At 41.7% G+C, this 24,115-nt stretch overlaps 1 protein-coding gene across 1 annotated transcript in view; it reads right to left on the reverse strand.

Moving 5' to 3' along the window:
* LOC125437613 (metabotropic glutamate receptor 1-like) overlaps positions 1-24,115 on the reverse strand; it is a 124,399-nt gene that overhangs the window by 46,142 nt on the left and 54,142 nt on the right. Inside the window, exon 3 of the mRNA XM_048505372.1 lies at positions 7,688-7,937. Within this exon, the coding sequence (XP_048361329.1) occupies positions 7,688-7,937 (250 nt within the window). The remainder of the gene's footprint in view (positions 1-7,687; positions 7,938-24,115) is intronic.

Consider the following 24,115-nt stretch of genomic DNA (forward strand, 5'->3'; position numbering starts at 1 on the left):
TTTTCTGTGCCTGATTTTATGTTGCTAATGGCCAGAGCAACAAATAAACCTGTGAGACTGAATTGCAATAAGTCTTTGATAACCACCTAGTTAGGAAAATAGAACATGCAGCAGGGTGTGAATTCTTGCTTTCTTGGCTAGAGAAAAGACAGGATATTTCTGTCTTCAGTATAAACAAAGAAGTGCCATATTAAATCTGACACTGGCATTGGGCAATAATATTTGAAAAGGGTCAGCAACAGTTATGAAATTGAATGCACCTGTGGTCATAAGAACATAAGAACATAAGAACTAGCCTGCTGGATCAGACCAGAGTCCATCTAGTCCAGCTCTCTGCTACTCACAGTGGCCCACCAGGTGCCTTTGGGAGCTCACGTGCAGGATGTGAAACCAATGGCCTTCTGCTGCTGCTGCTCCTGAGCACCTGGTCTGCTAAGGCATTTGCAATCTGAGATCAAGGAGGATCAAGATTGGTAGCCATAGATCGACTTCTCCTCCATAAATCTGTCCAAGCCCCTTTTAAAGCTATCCAGGTTAGTGGCCATCACCACCTCCTGTGGCAGTATATTCCAAACACCAATCGCACGTTGTGTGAAGAAGTGTTTCCTTTTATTAGTCCTAATTCTACCCCCAGCATTTTCAATGAATGCCCCCTGCCTCTAGTATTGTGAGAAAGAGAGAAAAATTTATCTGTCAACATTTTCTACCCCATGCATAATTTTATATACTTCAATCATATCCCCCCTCAGATGTCTCCTCTCCAAACTAAAGAGTCCCAACCGCTCCAGCCTCTCCTCATAAGGAAGGTGCTCCAATCCTTCAATCATCCTCATTGCCCTTCTCTCCAACATGGCTGGCATGACATGTTGGAGCAGGACATTTTTGGGGTGGGAAGTTTTCCCCCGCAACTACCTGACGTTTGTTTGTTTGAAAGGATGAACGTTTAAGTGATGATGTTTGGGAGTGGATGATCCCCCACCCTGAAACAGCATCACTTTCAATGTTTAAACTGGGGGCCTCAGAAGCAGCCCTCCACTGGGGTGGAGGGAGGCAGCTGTGTAGGGTCAGCAGCCACGTTATAACTACATTATAACGGCGTTATAACACAGGGAAAGGGGGAAATGATGTTATAATGCAGTTATAATGTCGTTATAACAATGTCGTTATACCATTACAACGCCATTATAATGCCGTTACAACACCGCTATAATGCCACTATAATGCCATTATAACACCGATATAATGCTGTTATAAAGCCATTATACCGGCATCATAACACTGTTACGTTAATGTGGGGGGAAGAGGGGAAAAAGGCTGCTGCCGGCGGTGCCGTTTTGTAAAGGGCGGAGGGGGAAGGTAATCCCACGGGGCAGGGCATGGCCTCCATCTGCTGCTGCTGGAGCGCCTGGCTGGCTGGCCAGAGAGGTTAGTTGTCATTAGGAGGACTCTGGACACCCTAATGTTACTACACCCTAACGTTACTACAACGTTATAATGGCATTACAGCGGCGTTAAAACGGCGTTACAATGGCGTTACAATGCTATTACAATGGCGTTATAACGTGGGGAAAAGGGGGGAAAGGGCTGCTGCCAGCGGTGCTGTTTTGTAAAGGGCAGAGGGGGAAGGGCATCCCATGGGGGCAGTGCTTGGCCTACCCCTGCTGCTGCTGGAAAGCCTGCCTGGCTAGCCAGAGAGGTGCATCGTCATCATCGTTAGGGGGACTCTGGACACCCTGATAGATGGGGAGGGGCTGAGGTGGTTCAGGAGCAGCCCTCAGCTGGGGGAGAGGGAGGCAGCTGGGTGCACCTCTCTGGCTAGCCAGGCAGGTGCTCCAGCAGCAGCAGTGGAGGCCAAGCCCTGCCCCAGTGGGATGCCCTCCTTCCTCTCCCCTTTACAAAACGGCACCGCCGGCAGCAGCCCTCTTTCCCCCACGTTATAACGCTGTTGTAACGCCGTGGTAATGCCGTTGTAATGCCATTGTAATGCCGCTATAACACCACTATAACGCTGCTATAACGCCGCTATAGCGGTGTTATAACGGCGTTATAAAGTTGTTATAGCGGCATTATAACAGCATTATAATGGTGTTATAACACGGGGAAGGGGGAAATGCTGTTATAACGCCGCGATAACGCCGCGATAACGCCGCTATAGCGGCATTATAACGGCGTTATAACACTGTTATAACGGCATTATAACGGCGTTATAACAGCATTTCCCCCTTTCCCCGTGTTATAAAACCGTTATAATGCAGTTATAACACCGCTATAACGGCGTTATAGCTGCGTTACAGCGGCGTTACAACGTGAGGGAAAGGGGGAAAGGGGCTGCTGCCAGCAGTGCTGTTTTGTAAAGGGCGGAGGGGGGAGGGCATCCCACGGGGGCAAGGCTTGACCTCCACCTGTTGCTGCTGGAGCGCCTGTCTGGCTAGCCAGAGAGGTGCATCGTCGTCATCGTTAGAGGGACTCTGGACACCCTGCTAGACGGGGAGGGGCTGACGGTGCTTCAGGAGCAGCCCTCAGCTGGGGGAGAGGGAGGCAGCCGGGTGGGGTCAACAGCCACGTTATAACAGCATTATAACAGCGTTATAACACAGGGAAAGGGGGAAATGCTGTTATAACGCTGTTATAATACTGTTATAACACCGTTATACCATATCAACACCATTATAATGCCGTTATAATGCCGTTATAATGCTGCTATAATGCTGTTATAACGGCATTATACCGGCGTCATAACACCGTTACATTAATGTGGGGGGAAGTGGGGAAAAAGGCTGCTGCCGGCGGTGCCGTTTTGTAAAGTGCAGAGGGGGGAGGGCATCCCATGGGGGCGGACCCTCAAATGTGTAGCACTGTCTCCTATTAGCTCCTATTGGAAACAATGGGGCATGGGGGCACCCTGTTTGGGAGTCCATAACTTTGGACCCCCTAAACCAAACCTAACCAAACCTTTGTGGTATCATCAGGAGAGTCACCCAAAAAATCCCTGAAATTATGGTGCTGCTAGCCTAAAAACTGTGCCCCTGCAGGCCAAAAACTGAAAAAACACTTAAAAATATAAAAAACTACAAACAGCATAAATTTTCAACATACAGCTGAGTATGCCATTAACTTCTCTGTAAGTACATTAGAGGCTCATGAAGCTTTGACATTCCTGGCCAATAAAATTACGCTTGCACTGTGTCCTTAATCTCATTTATGCCCAAATATCTGGTCAAAATGTTTCATAGGCCAGTTGCAGCACTTGCATTCAATATTTGTGAGATACTATCAGTTGCATTCTGTGCACTTTCTACATCTCTCTATTCTGTATAGTCTATGATCAATAATCTTACAAAGCAGGGGCATTCTATTGTTACTTCCTTATTAGGTGTTTCAGCTTTGGTCCATACTTCCTTTAGGGACTCATCATTTTTTTGTTCTGCTAAAAACTGGGAAGCATGAACTCCTTCAATTTGAATTTCTATTTCTTCAGAAATATTTTCATGAGTGTTTGTTTGAGGATCTGAGATATCTATCTGACTCTCTGGAACTTGAGGTCTTCCTCTTGTTACTATATTACTCCTTTTACAGTTTCGCTAAATCATTGCCAATTAAAACAGGTACCTCAATGTTATCCCACACTCCCATAATCTATTCCCCTGTATAATCTAGGTATTGCGAATTCAGCAAGTGGTACCTTAAACTGCAGGCCGCTAATACCTTTCATATGGTAAAATCTATTTGTCATATATTCTTTCAATACTAACTGGGGAAAGGGTTTCCCCTTGTAGTTTTCCATTGTCATCTGAAGAATATTTAATCCACATACAAAATATCACTATTTCCAGAGAAGAAATACAGGTAGAAACTTGTACTCTCATCTAGCCCCAAAATCATTTCTGTTTCAGTGCAGGGAATTTTATTATTGTTGTGAAGTAGAAAGCTCATTCTGCATGGTTAGGGCAAGAGTTAAGGCAATTGAAAGCTAACGTTCTAAGACAACACAAGAAATCCTGTGGGAAGGTGATAGTTGAATGGAGCCCTGGAACAGGAAGTGATATGCCCAGTGTGACAGTTGTGTTTTGCTGTTATAGAAAGTGTCAACAGAAGCAGTGGTTTGTGGCTTTTTTGGTGCACTAGCAAATTGCATGTGGATGAAGGGATGTGCTGGAGCAACATCCAGTTATTTCTGTCTCTTTAGAAGAAATTGTTTCTGTCTATTCCATGGGTTTGGGAACCTGCTAATTTCATGAGAATGCTTCAGAGGCACAAAATTTACCCTCAAGGCATATTACCTTCAGAGGCACAAAATTTGTGCTTTGGAGGCACAAAATGTACCCGCAGGGCCTACCTGCAAATAGCAAATGTGTACATTTTAAAAGGGCCAATTCAAGTTAGGAAAAGGAATTGATCCAGACATTTTTCATCTTTTGGGTCTGCAATTCATCCATGCCCTTGAACTGTCAGGCATCAAAGGACGTCTGTGCCGACTGAAACAAGAATCAGGTTTCCTGTCATCATCATCCTCTTTTTGATGGCTGCAGTCCACAACATCTCACTACAGTTTATTCCCTAGGCCTAGGGCAATAAGATACGATATAGTGAAACATTGACTGGATTAATTCCTCAGATACCAGGAAAAGAAGAAGCTGCTACATGTCAATAGTGCCTAAAATCTGAGGAGAAAACATGAGTTAGGACAACTTAACAGGTTTGTTTGTCTCCTGTTGGAGAATACTGTCAGATGCACAACACTTTTTGACCAATATTAGCATAATTGTCTCACCTGTATCCACCATCACCATGAGGATCTGAAACTGACTGAGGCATTAAGTAATAATTATAAATGTCAGTTCTGCACAGTCCAAGAGACAACCACCAGGAATTAAGGGAAACATTTTCAATGGAGGCAAAACAAGTTTTACCTTTCAGCACATCAAAAAAGAGCAGAGAACAGAATACCTCAAACAAACATATGGAACAAGTTCACAATCTTGTTCAGCCTATGGGCTCTTCAGGAATTTTAAAAACCTGCATTGGGCATAACTAACCATGAAATGGTTGCCATGAGCTGCTAAGTTTCAAGTAAAGCATCTTTCTATGATGAATGTAGCTGGCTGTTTCTGAATAAGAGCTGTCTGAAGATGCCACAGATTCTGCTAAAACATCTACTGCAGTAAGGTATAGGAAAACCAGGGCTGGCTCATTGGTTTGGCAGAAAGTGCTTTGTCAGAGAAGCATAGGGGTGCCAGGAAACCCACTGTCCAGTTCCACACTGGGGAGTATTGTTATATGGAATAAGAGCCTTCTTCGCCAGTAGTCAGCAATGTAATTGCTGTAAACACTTTGGGAAGGCAGACTTCTCAGCGCAGCTCTTCAGTATAAAGATCTGTGTAACTCAGCTGATTGGAAAATGTCTGTGTGAGTACCAGCTTATTCTTCCTCTGTTCTTTCTGTGCAGCTTGACTGTAAGGTAGATATCCAGGTACAGAATAATGGATAGATCCAAACTACTTTATGCCACTTCCCTCCTCCTATTTGGTACTGCTGTAACAGGAACATTGATGGAAATGTATTTTTATTTATAAACCAGCCTTAGACCCATTCCAGTTTGGCTTCCACCCTAGCTATGGGTTGGAGATGGCTCTGGTCACCCTCACAGGTGGCCTCCAAAGGCAACTGGATAAAGGCAGATCAGCACATATGCTGTTGCTCATTCTGAAAGCAGCATTTGACCTGGTTGATCACACTCTCCTGACCCACTACCCTACTGACACTGGGGTACAGGGTACAGGGTTCTTTCCTTCAAGGTTGGGGCTAGAGGGTAGAAATTGGAGAGAGGACCTCAACATTCCATTTGGTGTGTGAAATCCCACAAGGAGCGATCCTCTCTCCAATGTTATTTAACATCTACACGTGCCCTCTTGCCAAGTTGATCCAGAGCTTTGGGCTGGGTTGCCATCAGTATACTGATGACACCCAGCTATATCTGCTGATGAATGCACAGATGGACACTGCCCCAGGGGGGCAGGGTGAAGTTGTTGAAGCACAGCTAGCTTAAGTTAAATCCATTGGTCCTCTGGCTGGGTGGGAAAGGTGAAGGTGGAAGTGACTGGTTTCCAACTCTTGATGGCATGCAGAAAAAAAGGACAACACAATGTGAGATGAATTACCTCAATAAAGGAAACTACAGTCAGTTTACAAGAGCTGAGCAAGGTTGTTAATGATAGGGCATTTTGGAAGTAATTAATTCAAAAGGTCACTATAAGTCAAAAACAACATGTCAGCACAACACACACACTGGAGTAAGAGGCTCACACTTGGCATCGAGAAACACAAATATGAACAAGGTGGCAGTGTGCAAGAAAAACAATCTTAAAGGTGAGTCTTACTTGTCCAAGAGTTGGAAGGAATGTTAGAATTGTACCTTTGCTCAAATCCCTCTTTATCTAAAAATGCACTGAGCAGCTCAGCCAGGCTGGATCAATGGGCTGTCTGTGTGTCATTTTTAGAACAGAAAAGCAGAATTATTAGCAGAATACCTTGCAAACTGCATGCTCTGTCAGTTGTGTCATTTTCTCTTTCCTGCTGCATTTATAAGCACTGGGCATGGCCAAACATGTGAACCAAAAAAGCAAGAACCAAAGGGCTTTTGGCCCTTTAACTGTTAGCTCATGAGTTGCAGCCAGTTTCCTTGGAGGAACCAGCTGTAGAATCCTCACCTGACCAAGATTTCTTATTGTTGGTGAAATGATTTAAAATGTTGTGTGTGTGTATGGTCTCAGAGATATAAAGGCGTGAGAGAGTGGATTGATGTAAAGTGAAAGTCACCTCAGCAGAAGTTATTGCCTCAGTTTGTGTTATTTGTTGTAAATTATTTCTTGAAACCTTTTAGCTAAAGAATATAAACAACATTTTAATTTGTTAAATGTCACCTGGAATCCCACACTAGTAATTTCCTCAGGACTCCCTAGCCCTTCAAAACTGCTTTAAAGCTTGGACATAATACTACAGGAGAAATTATAAGGGGGTTGGAATTAAATTCCTGGTGATAGCGAAATACAGATCGCAAAAGAAAGGAATGCATAACATTATTTTGCGCCTATTATATTTATGTACAAAGAAATAAGAGTTTTCCTTCAGGAAGAAAGATAGGATACACATATTTACACAAACAGAATAAAAAAATAGTTATATTAGGAAAAAACATCACTCTAGCCCCTTCCGAACATGCAGAATAATGCATATTCAATCCACTTTCACAATTGTTTGAAAGTGGATTTTGCTATTCCACACAGTAAAATCCAGCTGCAAAGTGCATTGAAAGTGGATTGAAAGTGCATTATTCTGCATGTGCAGAAGGAGCAGAAGAATCTTCTTTTTCCTGGGATAGTAGCAGTGGTGGGATTCAGCAGGTTTGCACCACTTTGGCAGAACCGGTTGTAAAAATGGTGCTTGTAAACAATCAGCTGTTAAATTCTTTGAATCCCACCACTGGATAGTAGCAGTGCCAGAGTAATTTGCACAATGGACTGTTGCACCAGATCGTGATAAATGAATTGTACACAATAATGGTGAACATGTGGAATATTTGGTTAGCAGAAATGGGAAATATTGTGACAGCGTCCCCATAAAACCTGCATATAGAGGGAGTGATTCAATCCAACAGAGTCCAACTGTAAGTATGACTTAAACCACTTACCTTCCAATCAGGAGAAGCTCCCCCTGCACTTTCAGACGTCTCATAGCTATGAGAATCCCCCGGACAGTCATTCCTTCACAGAAGCACACCACAACGCGGGCCTTTGGCAGCCTTTCCCGGAGTTTCTGTAACAGTCGGTCAAAGCTCTTTTCTCCTGCATTGCTGTAGATCTTGTCTGAATGAGCAATGCAGAGACCTTCTTGAGCAGCCAGCTCTTTGAAGGCTTCCATACCACTCTCACCATAATTACCTAAACAAAACAAATGATTATTTTATTCCAGCATGGCACCAACACCATCTAAATAGCTTTTGAATTAACAGATGTCTATGTCTACAACTCAGATTATGTAAACTTAGTCAACTGAAGCTTTCAAGTATCTAAAATCCTATTTGAATCTTACTTGCCACTCATGGTAATATTAATACATTGAAATAACACTTTGGTATAAATGTGGTTGTGAAAATTCCCTGGGTTATAGAGTCAGTTGGATAACTGTACTAGACTTTTTGTATCATCTCATTAATTGCAACAAGAACAGTTGTTGACAGGCAAGGGTACCAAAGTATGATAAAGATGGTTTGTTCTTCACTTAGCTTTTCCTCCTGCAGAAATAACATTTTTATTTAATGCAACTTACTAGAATCTGAAACATACTTCAAGACTGACTTTTCTTTGTTAACATAGAAAGCAAGAAAGTGGAAGAAAGGCAGAGGAGGCAAGGGATACAAAGGTTAACCAAAAATGTGAGAGTTTCAATTTCTCTGAGGGCTTCCTAATACCAAGGACTTGGGAGACAGAAATCAATGGTTCTGTCAGTTGTTAGGGCACCACAAATAAGCAGCAAATGAAGCTCGGAAGTGTTGCAAATGAAATGTTCAGGTATCCTCTGTCTCCTCTAATTGCTGCAGGATGAGCATTATTCAAAGCCTCCTTCCATCTCGTTTGTAGCTCACAGGTTGCTCAACTTTACTTTTGCACTTTGATTGTTTTGCTATTCTCTGCCCTTTAAGAATCTTTAAAGTATTGTCGAAGGCTTTCACGGCCGGAATCACTGGGGTGCTGTGTGGTTTCCGGGCTGTATGGCGGTGTTCTAGCAGCATTCTCTCCTGACGTTTCGCCTGCATCTGTGGCTGGCATCTGAAGATGATCCTCTGAAGATGCCAGCCACAGATGCAGGCGAAACGTCAGGAGAGAATGCTGCTAGAACACGGCCATACAGCCCGGAAACCACACAGCACCCCAATCTTTAAAGTGTTTGCTACATAAAAGCATGTCTCTGATTTTCTTTAGTAGACCATTGTTCTGTGTCCAAATGGTTATTTTTCTATGCAGGTTCTTATGGGAATGGGATGAACTGGACCAAATGGGTTTATTTTCTCTTTTTTTAACAAAAGGTGTAGGTCTCAGATTGCGTCATCAGTATGGTTTCCACTTTCAGTAACATGACAGCATATAGACAGCAGAAGAGCACACAAACAATAACGCAATGAAGGGTGAATTAAAAACTAGCATACCACTGTGATTATTCTACTAGATGCTTGTAATGTGCAGAATTCCGGGGAAGCAGGGTACGAGAAATCAGTTTCATAGTTTAGACTGTCCTGTGCTTCTAAACCAATGGAATTTATAGCATATTGACATGGATAAGATAAATATGAATCTCTCCCAGCTAATCTGTTTTAATTTGCCTACCCACTACTGTTAAGATTCAAGCTTTGAAGAGATGTTTATTGAAATGCCCTCAATGCCAATGCTATGAAGAAGTGAACTATTTGAAGATTTCCTTTGGGTATCGATCACACTACCGAGTTCTTCCACACAGTCCAGCTCTATTTTCTGCATCTTGTAGAACAAGAAGTCAACCAGCCTCATTCAGAAAAGGATCGGTTGTACTTTAAAGTAGGTTTCTCTTGTGGGAGAATTCATAGCTTTTATGAATTGATGTGAGTTTGCAACAAAGCACAACATTACTATACCAGGAGAGAGAGAAAGTATCACATTGGGGGGGGGGGGGGAATCAGCATATAGCTGTTTTATCATGGCTTTTAAGAGAGTAGAAGGGGGTATGTGAAAGATCTCAGTCTTTTCTCACATAAGCCCATAGCCGAACCTTTTAAAGGGATGTTTGTTTGTTAAAAACATTTGTTTATTTAAAATATTTTCAGATCTCCTTTCCACCTAATCAAAGTCTCCAAGGCAATGGTTATAAAACTTCAAAACTGCTGAACAATTATAATATGTTCAAAATCATAAAATAAATCAATAAAAATGCATGAAGAACACCAAAAACAGGAAGATGGGCCAATAACCATTATTACGAGTATGCCAAGTGAAACTCAAAATTCTTCACTTACTCATGAAAGACACAAGCAGAGGGAGGCAGAGGACTCTCCTAAGGGAGGACATTCCAAAGCTTTGGTGCCAGGACCAGGAAAGCCCTTTCTTGGGTTGACACTCATCTAGTAATGTCTCTGAAGATTAATGGAGTGTGTATAGGTAGCCTCATTTGGAAGAAGGCATTATTTAAAATATGTTGATCCCAAGTCATGCAGGGCTTTAAACTGAGATTGGAACAAATTGGAAGCCAGTGGAAATGGAACAAGACTGGAGTGATATGGTCCCTGTGACCCACTCTAGCATGCTAACATTTCTGTACAGTCTTTAAGGTAGCCCATCATAAAACACATCGCAGTAAAGTACTCTAGCTGTTACCACAGCATGCACCACAATGGCAAAATTTCTCTCCAGGAAGGAATGCAGCTGGCTCACTAGCTGACAGTACTGAAAGGCACCCCTGGTTATAACTTTCACCTGTTTAACCAACAAGCAGTTTGGGTCCAGACTCCTTTAGGAGCAGTGCCATTGAGGATAGGAAATACTCCATTTTCTGGGTCAGGCTTTTCCCTTATCAGTAATACCTCTGTTTTGTCAGGATTCAGTTTCAGCTTGTTAGCCTTCACCCATTCCACAATTGCCTCTAGGAACCTGTTCACAGTTTCCGCAGTCTCTTTGAGTTCTGCTTGTAGCATGAGATAGCACTGAGCATCATCTGCATATTGGTGCCAACTAAGGCCAAATCTCTGGATGACCACTCCCAGTGGCTTTCTATAGATGTTGAAAAGTATGTGGGGAGAGATAGAATCTTGGGGAACTTGTAGGCCAGGGGGCAGAGCATCAGTCCCCCAGCACCTACTCTCAAAGTAGGATGAAAATGACTGCAGAATAGATCCTCCCAGTTCCAGTTCCGAAAGAAAGGCCAAAAGGATACAATGATCAATGTTATCAAAAGTCACAGGAATGTCCAGGACAATTAATTAACAGAGTTGCACTCCTTCATCCATTTCCTGGCGTATGTTATCCACCAGGGTGATCAAGGCCATTTGAGTCCTATAAACAGACCTGAAACAATCCACTTTATTCATGAATTTCTAAAGTATCTAGCAACCACTCGCTCAATCACCTTGCTCAAACAAGGGACATTTCAGACTGGACGGTGGTTATTCAACTCATCCTGTGTTCCTCATGAAGGAATGAATGTTGCTATAGTTAATTTAACCAGGATGATGCATCTGAATAGCTGGAAGGTAGCATTTATCATTACTTCCACAAGGTACTTTCCTCTTCAATCCTGAACATATATACATTGATGGAGTTATTAGTACCACCAATGACTGTAGAGCTTCTCCAGCACTAGCACATTTGGCCTCCTTAGACACAGTCACAAAACTGTATTTAGTTATTTTAAAATATTGGTGGGTTTAAAAGGGCGTTACTCTTTTTGTTGCACTGATACAAATCTATATAGCTTATAGAACACTGAAACCTAAGGTAGGTAACAACAATAAAACCTATTCATCATGAAAGTATTAATTTTAAAAACATCAAAATAGTCCACAATAACTAATTGAGAATAGTGTCCAAATATAACTGATAGGAATTCCCATTATTATACAAGCTGTAGCCATAGTATGTTCATGTATCAGTTTGGAAAAACCCTAAATCACTGAAAGATAATTTAACAAATAGCAGAAGATCCAACATCAGCTTTTTATCTCAAAGTTTGTATAAACTTCCATTGACTTTAATGGGAGCAAATTTAGGTCATAACAGAGTGATCTAAAAGTTCCTTGCAGAGATTTTGTTGTTGTTTTTACTGAAATAGCTGCAATTAATTGCTTGCAATAGTCAAGAACATTTGTTTGCTATAAGAACGTTTTCATCTAATCTTTATCTGTGCAATTCAAAATGAGGCGTCAATGGTTGCTGTAGGTAGAGTATGTAGGAAAAATATACCCTGGTGCAAAATCTGAGCTTTCCACGCCCCCCCACCCCCTTGCCCCTGTATGGGTGGCCACCCTCCCCCACCATGACCAAACAACTTTTTTTGCACCAGGTCTTGAAGTCAGTATGTGGACCAGGGGGGAAGGAGTAGGAGTGTGGGAGGCAATTTTCTGCCCTCTACATGACACTTGACCCCATATGTCCCCCTGGGCAGTAAGCCCCTGTTCTACGGCAATGTGCATGTGTTTTATGAAAAGTATGACCTTCAACAAGTTTTCAGAAGAGTGTAACTTTGCCTGCAGTTTAGATGACAGCAGATATATTTCAGCACAGACTGCAACATTTCAACAGAACTATGACTATGGTGCAATTCTCATTAGCTGATTTGGCCTGACATGCTTCTGTCAAGGGATACGTGGAAAGCCTATGGAGGAAGACAGGCTCATTAATCCAATATATTGTACTTTAATTGCAGGAGAAGACACTCTATGGCCATATTTGAATGCTCTGTAAACTCAGGGTAAAGAGTGGAGGCTGTGGATGCCCCATTTTGTTCTGGGTTTCCTGTTGGTGTGCCTTGTTCTGAAAGTCCTGGTTGAAGCAGAGGAGTTAGGATTTCTGGAGAAGGGTTACATCCAGTGGCGGAGCACCAAGGGGGCGGGGGATGCGTCATGCACTGGGTGCATGCCGTGGAAACACCCTCGCCCTCACCCTTGGCCTAGCCCTGCCCCCCCCCTTCAAGAGTCCCTCGCAGCACCCCCCCCCGACAACCTTCTTCCCTTACCTTGTTCCTTTTTCTTTTTAAAGTACTTTTTGAGGCTGAAAAAAGCAGCCTATTTACGGTTCAGGCTAAACACTGCCTGAGGAACTGCAATTCCCAGGAGACCTTGGGGCTCACAAGGTCTCCTGGAAAGTATAGTTCGTCAGGCAGTTTTTTCCCTGAACTGTGAACCGCTTTTTTCAGCCTCAAAAAGTACTAGAAATAGAAAAGGAACATAAGTAAGTGTGGCAAGGGGGGCGGGGTGTGTGCCGCGGGGGGGGGGTCGCCACAGGAGGCCATGGGGGCAGAAAAACACACTGTGCACCGGGCGCAGTTTGGCCCAGCTACACCTCTGGTTACATCTGAATTTTTAGGGAGTGTATCTGAAAGGATGTTAACAATGCAATCTTCACCCACTTTTTATGACCCCTGGCCATTGGTGTTGTGCCCTTTCACTAGTGAATTTTTGCCACCAGCAAGTTCTGACTTAAGTGCTTCAAGTTCTGTAGGTATGAAAATTAATAGCACATTCCTTGATATCCAGAGTCAGACTTAATTCACTAGTACTGACATGCCTCTTTTGTGCTGTGATTAGCATCAAAATTATTCAGAATCCTAATCTTCATTGTTGTTGTAGGATGGAAAGGGAAGAACTGGTCAGGGGCTCTTCTACGGGCCTTATTTTCTAGCCACTGCCAGTCTTATGTTCTGCCATTGCAGAGGTGGGGAAATTGTGCTGATGAGCAAAGGTCCTTAATAGGGAATTCACATCCTCATTCCACCCAGTTTTGACATTTCTGTTGATGAAAATACCTCAAGTTGATACTACCAATGCAATGGCGGAACTAGGCTGGTGTGGAATACTTATTTATGCTAATAAATCATTGAAACTTTGTTGGCATAGGGAGATATATACCCACCAGCTCTGTTTTATTCCCACCCCCACCCCCCACCCCAAGTTTTTCTTCTGACTGCTTGTATCAATTTGACATGCAAATTTATGAGCACCATCTGGTGGCCAAATACAACCTGGAAAATTGTGTATATCCTGGTAGGTGAATACTTATTTTTCAATAGTTCTCATTTCTTAATAAATATTCTATTGAAATTGCAGTCAATAAAAATAATCTTGTCTTTGCTTCATTGGTGATAGAACACTGAACAGCTAATGAGATTTCAGATATGTGCAATTTGGGTGAGGTCAATGAGAACAAAATATAACCATTTTCAAGTGATTCTTGGGATATATTAGGAATACTCATGTCCTAAATGTTTCTCTGAATATGTAATATTTTAACAGATCTAGCCACCCAGATGGGGGCTAAAGAATGCATGGATAAAACCTTCTTAGAAGGGTACAGGTTGGATGAGAATTGCTCCTCCTAGTAATTTCAGGGAACTTTTTGTATGGGAGTTTTCAAAATGACACTTCCCAGTTGTAACTTGAAATAAAACAACCTGCTCTACTACCTGTGAGTGTAGCAGAGGCCAGAGTTGTATTTCCTCCATTCAAAACACATATCGATCACAACCATGTTAGTAAGATTGGGATGACAGTCTTGAAGAAGACCTTTCTGATGAAATAAGGCTTAAAGATCTTGACTAGCTTAAAAGAATCTGAATGTGGGTGCATCAGAATAATTAAATGATAATGCTGAATGAAGGATATTTTTATAAGGACTAATTGATGTACAGTTGTAAATTTACCCTGCATGTCAACCATTAAAGAACTGCAATTCTTATATACTCTGTCTAGACCAGGAATGAAATTCAAAGACATCTCATTACTCACCAAAGGATATCACTGTGGAATATTTTCTCATGACATGTAAGTGGTAGTTCAGGAAACACTTATTAGACACAGCACTGAATCCACTCTAAGAACTTGAGGGCTGACTTTCTGGTCCCCTGAGATGCAAGACATGATACACAGTGGAGACAGACTTCTGAACATGATAGTTTTGTTCTGAACAGCATACTTTTTCCTTGAAAATCCTCAGTTGTACGCCATTCTAATAATCAACTTGGCATTATGTTTTAAATAATGGCAAAAAGATAGAAGTAATTTTATTTGGCAAGGTAAGAAACTAAGAATTAGTTCAACCATAGTCAGTTTGGTTTTGCCTTATTGTTAAGTCTTTCTTGGGAGGGTGTTTTCGTTAGACCTTGCCCCTTTAAGACTTTTCCCCAGCAGGCAATTTCCTTTTCCCTACCCAGAAACCCTCTGTGTTAGTTTGTTCAGTTAGTCTATGACAGTGATAGCGAACCTTTTCGAGACCGAGTGCCCAAATTGCAACCCAAGACCCACTTATTTATCGCAAAGTGCCAACATGGCAATCTAACCTGAATACTGAGGGTTTAGTTTAGAAAAAACGGTTGGCTCCAAGGCATGCGTTACTTGGGAGTAAGCTTGGTGGTAGTTGGTGGCTTTGCTTTGAAGCAACTGTGCAACTCTTCCAATGGGTGAATCACAACCCTAGGAGGGTTTACTCAGAAGCAAGCCCCATTGCCAGCAACTGAGCTTACTCCCAGGTAAAGGATCACGCTTTAGTTCTTTGCATGAAAATTAGTGGGATTTAACAGCGCCTAACAGGGTTACCTACACTGCTTCCCCAAAACTAGGTCTTAGGTTTAATGCTAATAATCGAGCCCGGCGGCCCAGGCCAGCCTAGATGTGTGTGGGGGGTGCCCACAGATAGGGCTCTGAGTGCCACCTCTGGCACCCATGCCATAAGTTTGCCACCACTGGTCTATGAGGTGCTAAGGGTGAAGATGTCCACACTGTTCATAACGTCCATATAATCTTAGAGTAGTTTAAAGAGAAGTCCATAGGTTATATGGTGGGCTAAAAAGAGAACAAGCCAAGTGTATCTACAGTCAGAGCGAAGATCGAGAATTCCAGAGCTACAAGGAAGCAAGAGACTGTCAACCATCCACAGCAGCCAGAAAAGAACCAAGTCTGCAGCTTCCTACAGCCTGAGGATAAGCAAGTACTCTGTTTAGTTAAACCCTGGGAGGAGTTAGGGTCTTGTTTCTTTCCTTGAATAAAGCCATTTTAAGAACTGTAGAAACTGGCTTGCATTCCCCCTTTCTGTCCCAACCAAAAACAGGGCACCTCAAGCAGAGACACTGGGGGGGGGGGGGGCAGAAGAGGATGCAGATGAAAGAGGGAGTTTCTCATTGCCAAATTAAAGACTTTATTTTGAAGCTGCCTCATTGGTGTGGATAAGGGAATGGGTGATATTAAAGAGTAGCAGCATCTTGGAACGATAAGGTTTTGTTGGCATGGATGGTATAACAGCATCTAATCCCTGAAGAGAAAACAGAGGCCCAAAAGGAAGGGAAGAATGTTGCTGAGGGTAGATGTTTGGTAGCTGTTTGTTGACCTAGGCAGTCCCCCACTCACACACATACACATCGGCCTTTACTGTCAAAAACCCTGTTAGAAAAATTAACATATAAAAAGCTGCCACCAAATCCTGAGATAAAATAAATGGAACTTATAGAGGCTTTTGAACAATAAAACAAAACTAGATTTTATTTTACAAACTTCTCTTCTCAGGTTGTTATTTCAGAGAGACACCAAGCGTTAGTGGTTTCTTTAGGCAGATATTTCTTAGAGGTTACAAAGCAAATGCAGGTTCACTTAAATAGCTGTTTCAGTTAAAAGATTTTGCTTCACTTAAGTTGGCTGTTTCAGTGCACAGATTACTTCACCTATAGTTTCCCACACTCACAGGTATCTTTCCTTAGGGTTAACCTTTACACCACAGTTCTGAACACTCTTCTAAAACTCCCACCCTTACTCCAAAGGGAATTCACACTGGCATGGGCAGAATATGCTTTGGGGTTCCAGTAAACCAACTCTTAACTCTGCCAGTTAAGCTAAACCCCGTCAAGAGCTCTCCAGCCCTATATCTGGATGTTGTCTCCTCATGAGACACTTGCTAAGAACTCTGTGGTCTTTGCAGTGTTCCTGTGAGTTCGGTTTCCCTCTTGTTTCCCACCAACCAGGCCTCTAGCCTTTCAAGGAAACAAGGCTGTTTCCTCTCAGTCTGAGATCTCTTTGAGGATACAGGCCCCTTTGGCTGTTCTCCCATTGTCTAAGTCCCAATCTGCCTTCAGACTAGATTTCCCCTGACTTTGATGACTGACACAATTTGTGTGTCACGCAAGCTCACAACCTGCTTTCAAAACTCTGACAGTGATGATCAACATATACATAGGTAATGAAATGAAACAGTATTGACATGGAAACAGGAACATGGTAACTTATGCTCATTAATTAGTTACTTAAATTAGATATACGGTATTCCTGAAATAAGACTTTTGAAAATGTAATATATGAATGTAATTATCTTGGGGTATAAATGCTAAAAGGAAGTTCAACTATATTTTCTGTGACAGGAAATAACACATTGTTATGTTATATGATTGAATTTATTGTAACATTTTTTATTTGAATAAAAAAATTAAACAAAAAAACTCTGACCTTCTCCCCCTCTCTCTTTCTGACAGGCTTTTCCTGCTTTCATAACAGCTAGCCCACCCTATCTGTGGCTACTGGCTATTGCCTTTCAGCCCAGTCAATCAGGTTGCACTCTGGTTAACACTTGGTGCTTCTGCTAAAGCTACACTGCACCTTCTCAAATTAACCTTATAATAGCCTAATACATCACAGAAGGCATGGATATTTGTGATATGATAAGATGAAATATATAAAAAGGAGACTTTGGATACAGCCGAAATATAAAAGATTGATAGCAAGTGTAACTTCTTTATGGTTGTCTCCAATTGAAGCTTTTACTTGAAAAGAGATAAATATGCAAGAAAAATGGCAACTTATAAAGAATTGCTGAATTTCCAAGATGACAAATGTGCACTTAGACCTAGGAACGATTTAAAAGATATAATTAAAAACTAGTTTCATTACAATGAACTTCTAGAAGCATTTTAAGTCAATTATAAAAATACAGGGTTTTCCACTGAAATGAGAGATTTTGAGTGTAACTTATGTACTAATGATGATAAACTGATTACTAAAATGTAGAAGAAGAAATGGGACACAGAAGACAAGGTTGTTAAGTCTGTAATAATTAAATGGGCCAGAAATGTTGGTAGAAACATACAGATAGAATCGCGGGAGAAACTGTAGAAGAAAGATCTTAAGTTCACAGCATGTTATAATTTGAAGGAAAAATATTAAACAATTATATAAGCCAAAACAAATTGGCAAAGATGTAATGAGGTTCCAGACCCCTTGCTCATTCACAAGGATGGGTCGTGCTTATCACGATATCAACTGGCCAGTGTGTTCAGGATGTGCCTGATAAGGTTTGATCTCCCCTACATGTTCTATGTCCTCCATTTTTTTTTGATTGGGATGTTATCCACAGCAGATTCCCTGGGGTGGCCAGCTGAACATATTCAATCTCTGGGCAGATGGTGTTCTTCTGCCTACAAGGCTTACATCAGGCTCCTGGCACACGCTTAAACAAGTTGTCTTGTAGTCTCTGCAGGTCCCCAGCAAATATGGATTATCAGCCACAGAACTGTCCACTGGGCATCCCGCTACGCTGCCTCCTCAGGATGGGGTTGGAACATGGGTCTACCAGCAGGAGTTAGGGTTTTGTGGTTTGGCTTCAGGAGGATGCGCTGGGATGCTCTTTTACCCATACTTCAGGAGAAGGTGGATCGTTTTGGAGCTCCTCACACACTCATCATTCACCTCGGATAGAACAACTTGCCAGCTTGCAAACGGATCACTTTAATCCATAAGATGTGGCCTGATCAGGACTACATTTTATGTATGTTGCCCGAGACCATGCTTTTCTGGTCCAAACTTTTGGAGAGCCGTTGCTGGCGTGGCGCCATCTCTCCTAAACAGGTGGACTTGGCTAGGATTAAGACTTGCCGTGCAGCTTCATGTTTTGTAATTGGACATGGGAAGAGGTACATCACACACAAGCTGGAGCCTCTTTACAGGGCCAATGGGGTGCATTTATCTTTGTGGGGTATGGACTGTTGGCTTCATAGCATACGGGGTGAATTGTGTGATTGGCTCGAGGTTTAGGAAGCTTTTGGCAGGAGCTGGTTTAAAGCTCTTTGGCGATTGTGTATGGGGGACTGATCTATAGGTGGGGGACAACGGGTGAGATCCCCACTTTAAGAAACCTCCTTAAGAGGTTTGGGTTAGAGCAAGTCAACGGGTTGCATGCCCAGATGTAGACTTATATGGCTTGCGTCCCTGGCAGCAACAGGAGTCTTCAGGAAGTGGCAACCGCCCATCTGGAATCTCTCATGGCATTTTCCTCAGCAGGCGGGCTGGAGGAAAATTTAGGATGCTGGGGGACAGCACTTGGGCTGCCCAGCACACAATCAGATCCCCATGCTGTGCCTTACACTTCTGTTTATCTTGAACCAATATGTTAATAAAAGGCCATGTCCAACCTATTTTACCACTTAAAATCAGGCTGCTGTTGTATTAATGTAAGGTTTAAACAGGTGGTAGGGCTTTTAGTTAGTTCTATCAGACAGCAAAGGTATATCTAACTAATGCTGGAAGTGCCAAAAACAAGAGGGGTCTTTCTTTCATACGTAAATGTGGATGTGTAAAGAAGCTAAACTTTTGAGGGACATGATATTAAAAGAAATACAAAAGATTTTGAAGACAATAATTGGGAAAAAACCTGAAGTTTTCTTGTTGGGACTCAAGGGAGATGATATTCCTAATCAATGCAAATCACTTTTTATGTATGTGACTACTGTTGCAATGACTCTATATGCACAAAAATGGAGAGACAATAAAATATCAACAAAGGAGGACTGGGTTTTGAAAGTCACAGAATATGCAGAAATGGCAAAACTGACATCTCGAATAATATGGAAAACTTTTATTTAGAAAACTGGAAACCTTTTATGAAATACATTTTGAAAACCTATTCGAACAGAGAAACAATAGCAGGATTTGAAACCTAAAACAGCAGAAATGTTTAAAATGTTAGAAAAGCAAAAAATAACTGATTTTTCACATTATTTTAAGCATGAATCTAGAGTAAACTTTCAGTCTAAGATGAGATCGCTGGAAGTCATTGTAGGATGTGTAATGGGTTGTGTTTTGTGATTTATTGACCTGTTTTTCTTTTCTTTTTTTTCTCTTTGTTGATGCTGCTGGTGTCTGTGTCTGAGCATGTGTGTGTGTTTGTTTTTATGTGAGAAATTATTTTATGTGAGAAATTAAAAAAGAAAATCCTCAGTTGTGTGCTCGTGCATGAGTTCACAGAATAGTGCCACACATTACAAATAAGCGTTCACAGTCTCTTCTTGTCACTTAAAGAAGGTTGTTGGAAGTTGTCTTATGTAGGATCAGTTTTAGCTCTTACAGTGAAGCACCTCCAACCAAATGTGTGAGTAATTGAATAGTGGCTGGAGAAATGTCTGAAGCCCTTGACGTATTTGAAATTAGAAGGCAATTCTCCATACCCCGCCCCCACTCCACCTGATTATCTGGTGGCCTTTGCAGCTTTCAACTCCCCCCATAGCATAAGGCACAGTTCATTTGTCTGAGCCATCTGCCTTTCTTCTGTTTGACTCAATGTATCATTTGTTATTTGAGCATTTCTAGCATTAGGTACTTTGGTCTCCTATCATTATTATAGTACATAGTACAGGACTGAGATATTCAATCTGCTTTGAGACATACTCTTTTATTATGCCTTTTTTTCTTAATTTCTTAGCAACAAAATGAGTGGTTTAGAAATATCTTGCCAAATATGGGAATCATAAGGATAAATACATGGAAAAAATTGGAGGAGATCTGATACTATGGTAACAGAGTGCCTTATAAGAATCTCATTGGGCAGGCTTTGGAGATCTCAGCTAATAAGTAATAACTGTGCATTTCTGATACTTTGAGCAGAAAACTACACTGTGAACATTTGGAAAGGCCTTAGTTTAGCCTAGAAAATGACTTGTTTACTTCGCCCCCTGGATCCATGCCACAGTAACATTGAGACTAAACTACTATAATGCACATTATGTTGGAAAGGCCTTAGTTTAGCCTAGAAGATGACTTGTTTACTTCGCCCCCTGGATCCATGCCACAGTAACATTGAGACTAAACTACTATAATGCACATTATGTATTGCTCCCTTCAAAGGCAACTAGTTGTTGTAGAATGCAACAGTTCTGTTATTACCAGCAGCTAGGTGGAACATGCATATTACCTGCCATTTCTGCAGTCTATTGGGTTCATTTCTGCAACCACGCCTCTGGGTGCAATTCAGGGTACTGGCTATTACACACAAACCCCTTCTTGACCTTGGACTCTCATATCTGAAGGACTACTTGTCTTCAATGCCAGCTTTGCTCATCTGAGCAAGGCCATCTCTGGGTGCCACCCTGCAAGTGTGCAAGGTTAACAACTGCCAAACACACACATGCAATAGCAGATCCCATCTTGTGGAATGGACTGCCTAAGGAAGTCAGGAAGAATTCTGTGCTTTTGGAATTCTGCAGTTATTTGGATGGGCTTTCTATAAAGGTAATAGAGCTATATACTATAATGAAATTGTTCAGGGAAGATCTTTTAATAAAAGGAATGGGGGATGGAAACTGTGGACTATAGTACTGTGCATTGTATATATTATCAGTTGCTGTGTGTATTATTTTGCTCTCATTGAACTGTTTTTCTACTTATGTACTACCATAAGTTAGTACTTATGCTTCATTTTTCCAATTGTAGTCCTATTAGATTGTTTATTAGAGGTCTCATTTTGTTGATTGCATTAACTTAATTATGTAATCCAGTTTGAGTCTCAGTTAGAAAGGCAGACTATAAATAATGGAAATAAACTAACTGCAGAGCAGGAAGAATAAAAAAGAAGACATGAGATCTCACTGAAGGCAATGTAGTGCAAATAGATTATATTTACACTCTGATGAACAATTGGAAGTACACCTGGTTTTCTTCTTATTGGCAAGCTCCCAAGTTATACACACAGGGGACCTGCATCCTCACACATTGATCGAAATCCAGTAGTCTATCCCCTATAACACTTTGTTACCTATTATGTACATTTTAATCCTGGCTTCCCTTTAAAGAGATCAGGGTAGTGAGCAACAACCCCATGAAGTGAGGCTCAAAGAATGTGATCACCCCAAAGCTAGTTTCATGGCAGTGAAGGGATCTGTGCCCAGTCTTCCAGATCCTAGTCCAGTACTCCCAAAAGTGCAGTCATATGGAGAGTTACTCCAGTCTGCATAGGATTGCACTGTAAGGGCTTAACTATATAACATGTTTGATGCCACTTCAATAGACTTTCCCAGACTTAAATGCAATCATATAAAGTCCTTCCCTTTTGCTAAGCTTCTGGCAGATCTGTTGTTGTGTGCTGTCTGCACTGTAATTGATGGTTTTATGCCAGTTTTCTATAACATGAACTGGGCATATGGGCTAAAGTAAAGAATGAAATAAATTCACAGAAAAAGAACAGAAAGCTCAGTCGTGTAAGAGACAGTGCTAAATTCTTTGTTATACAAGAAAAAAGCACACTGTTATCAGTGTCTTGGATTCTCTGCTCAATCCTTTGTATTTTGTCCCCTACCAAGAGGTGATTATTTATTGCTCAATTAGTGTTCAGCTTTATTTCTTGTGAAGAGAAATATATAGTTTTGTGGGATGTTGTGGGCCAGGGAAGGGTATTTACCAATTTCCCACACTGCCATCTTAAGCCGGTTCACTTACAATATTTTTTAATAAAGGAAAATGTAAATAGGGCCATTGGCAATGACCCTAAATAAATACAAAACCAGCTATGGTAAGAACTACTTGGAGGCTTTAGAATGCCATCCTTTCCCCCTTCTCTGCACAAATGTTGTATTTCCTTTGTTATCTCTTTCAACAGACCTGTAGCATGATTTCACTGTAAAACATGGGTACCTACAGACCACCGTTATCTGAAAAAAAAGTGGTTTACTATGAAGAACCACGTGAATAGCAATATACACATTTGATATTTTTTTCCAAAATGGATGCCTCCCTGGAGTTTCCTGATCTCAACAGTATGGGAAAGAGAGAACTGATATTTTGATATGATGGCCCTTTAACAGGAAACCCACACAGGAAATATATCCCTCGATGACATGCATCAACTGACAGCTTACAAACCATAAAGGGACTTTACAAGGAAGGGATTGTTAAAAGAAGTACCGTTGCTGCTTTGGGGGGATAGAGAAGGGGGCACTGCATCCATATTAATCATATTACCCTGGAGGTGTTGCCTCTTACCATACTGGACTAGCAATTTCATTGCCCATTAGCCTAGCAAGGCAAGACTATCACCCTGCAAACTCAAACAGAAAGGGGAAGAAAGAACTTCAACCCAGAAAGAACATGTAACCAAGAAGGCTGACACAAACCCACATCAGACAGAATAGCAATGAGCTACATACAAAAAAATAATAAAGGCTAATTCAATGTAAATCATAACAAAATTCTTTAAAACCAGATGCAGTTCAGTCAATAGGTCTTCCTATTGATTAAAATACACACTGTAAAGTACAATAATTCCAAAAATAAAATTCAACAGTTCTGACCAAGATACAAAACATGTATAATAAGTAGGAGTTGTGTATTAGCTAGATCATCCCCCATCCCTACCTGCATTATTGGAATAACATACGGCCGTTCAGTATCACTTTTCAGATAGTTATTGTTTTTGGTCCAAATGTCTTAGTAATCCAGGTCAGTATAAATCTTAGTTCCATGGTGTGTATAGATCCACAATCGCATAGCAAAATATACTGTGATGCTTTGGTGAAGGTGACAGTTGCCTCTCCTTCATCTTACCTACCTTCTTGCAAACAACTTCATGGGGATGTGAAAAATTCCAGAAGAATATGTTTTAGTGTCTTTTTAACCCAAAATGACTGCCATTCCCAAAGATATAAGACTTTTACAGCCCAACACAAAGTGTGTGTGTGGGGGGGGGGGGCTGAAAGGACTAGTGGAGGTGGTGCAACCCTAAGCCAGAAGAAATGCCCTTTGTGAGGCACTTACACCAATGGAGGGTAAACTTGCTGATGGCAGGCTGCTGCAACCTCCCAGGATGCTCAGCACTCTAGCATTGCTGCCAGCCCCACCAGCATAGTGGAGGCACTCCAGAGGTGTTGTCAGGGTGGAGCAAACATTAATTCACCCTAGGTTTGCCTTCGGATGTTCTGCAGCCCCAGTCTCTAATCTACCCCGTCTTTTTTGGATGGTGCAAGCCCATGGACCAATATATAGAGGGCATTCTGGTGACAGGAAGTTTTGCTTTCCTTTTTTGCCTCCCCACACCACCAACAAGCCCTCTGAAGGCAGCAGCACAATGCAGCAGCAGCATTG

This window comes from Sphaerodactylus townsendi, linkage group LG01 (genome assembly GCF_021028975.2).
Source record: "Sphaerodactylus townsendi isolate TG3544 linkage group LG01, MPM_Stown_v2.3, whole genome shotgun sequence".
Lineage (NCBI taxonomy): Eukaryota > Metazoa > Chordata > Lepidosauria > Squamata > Sphaerodactylidae > Sphaerodactylus > Sphaerodactylus townsendi.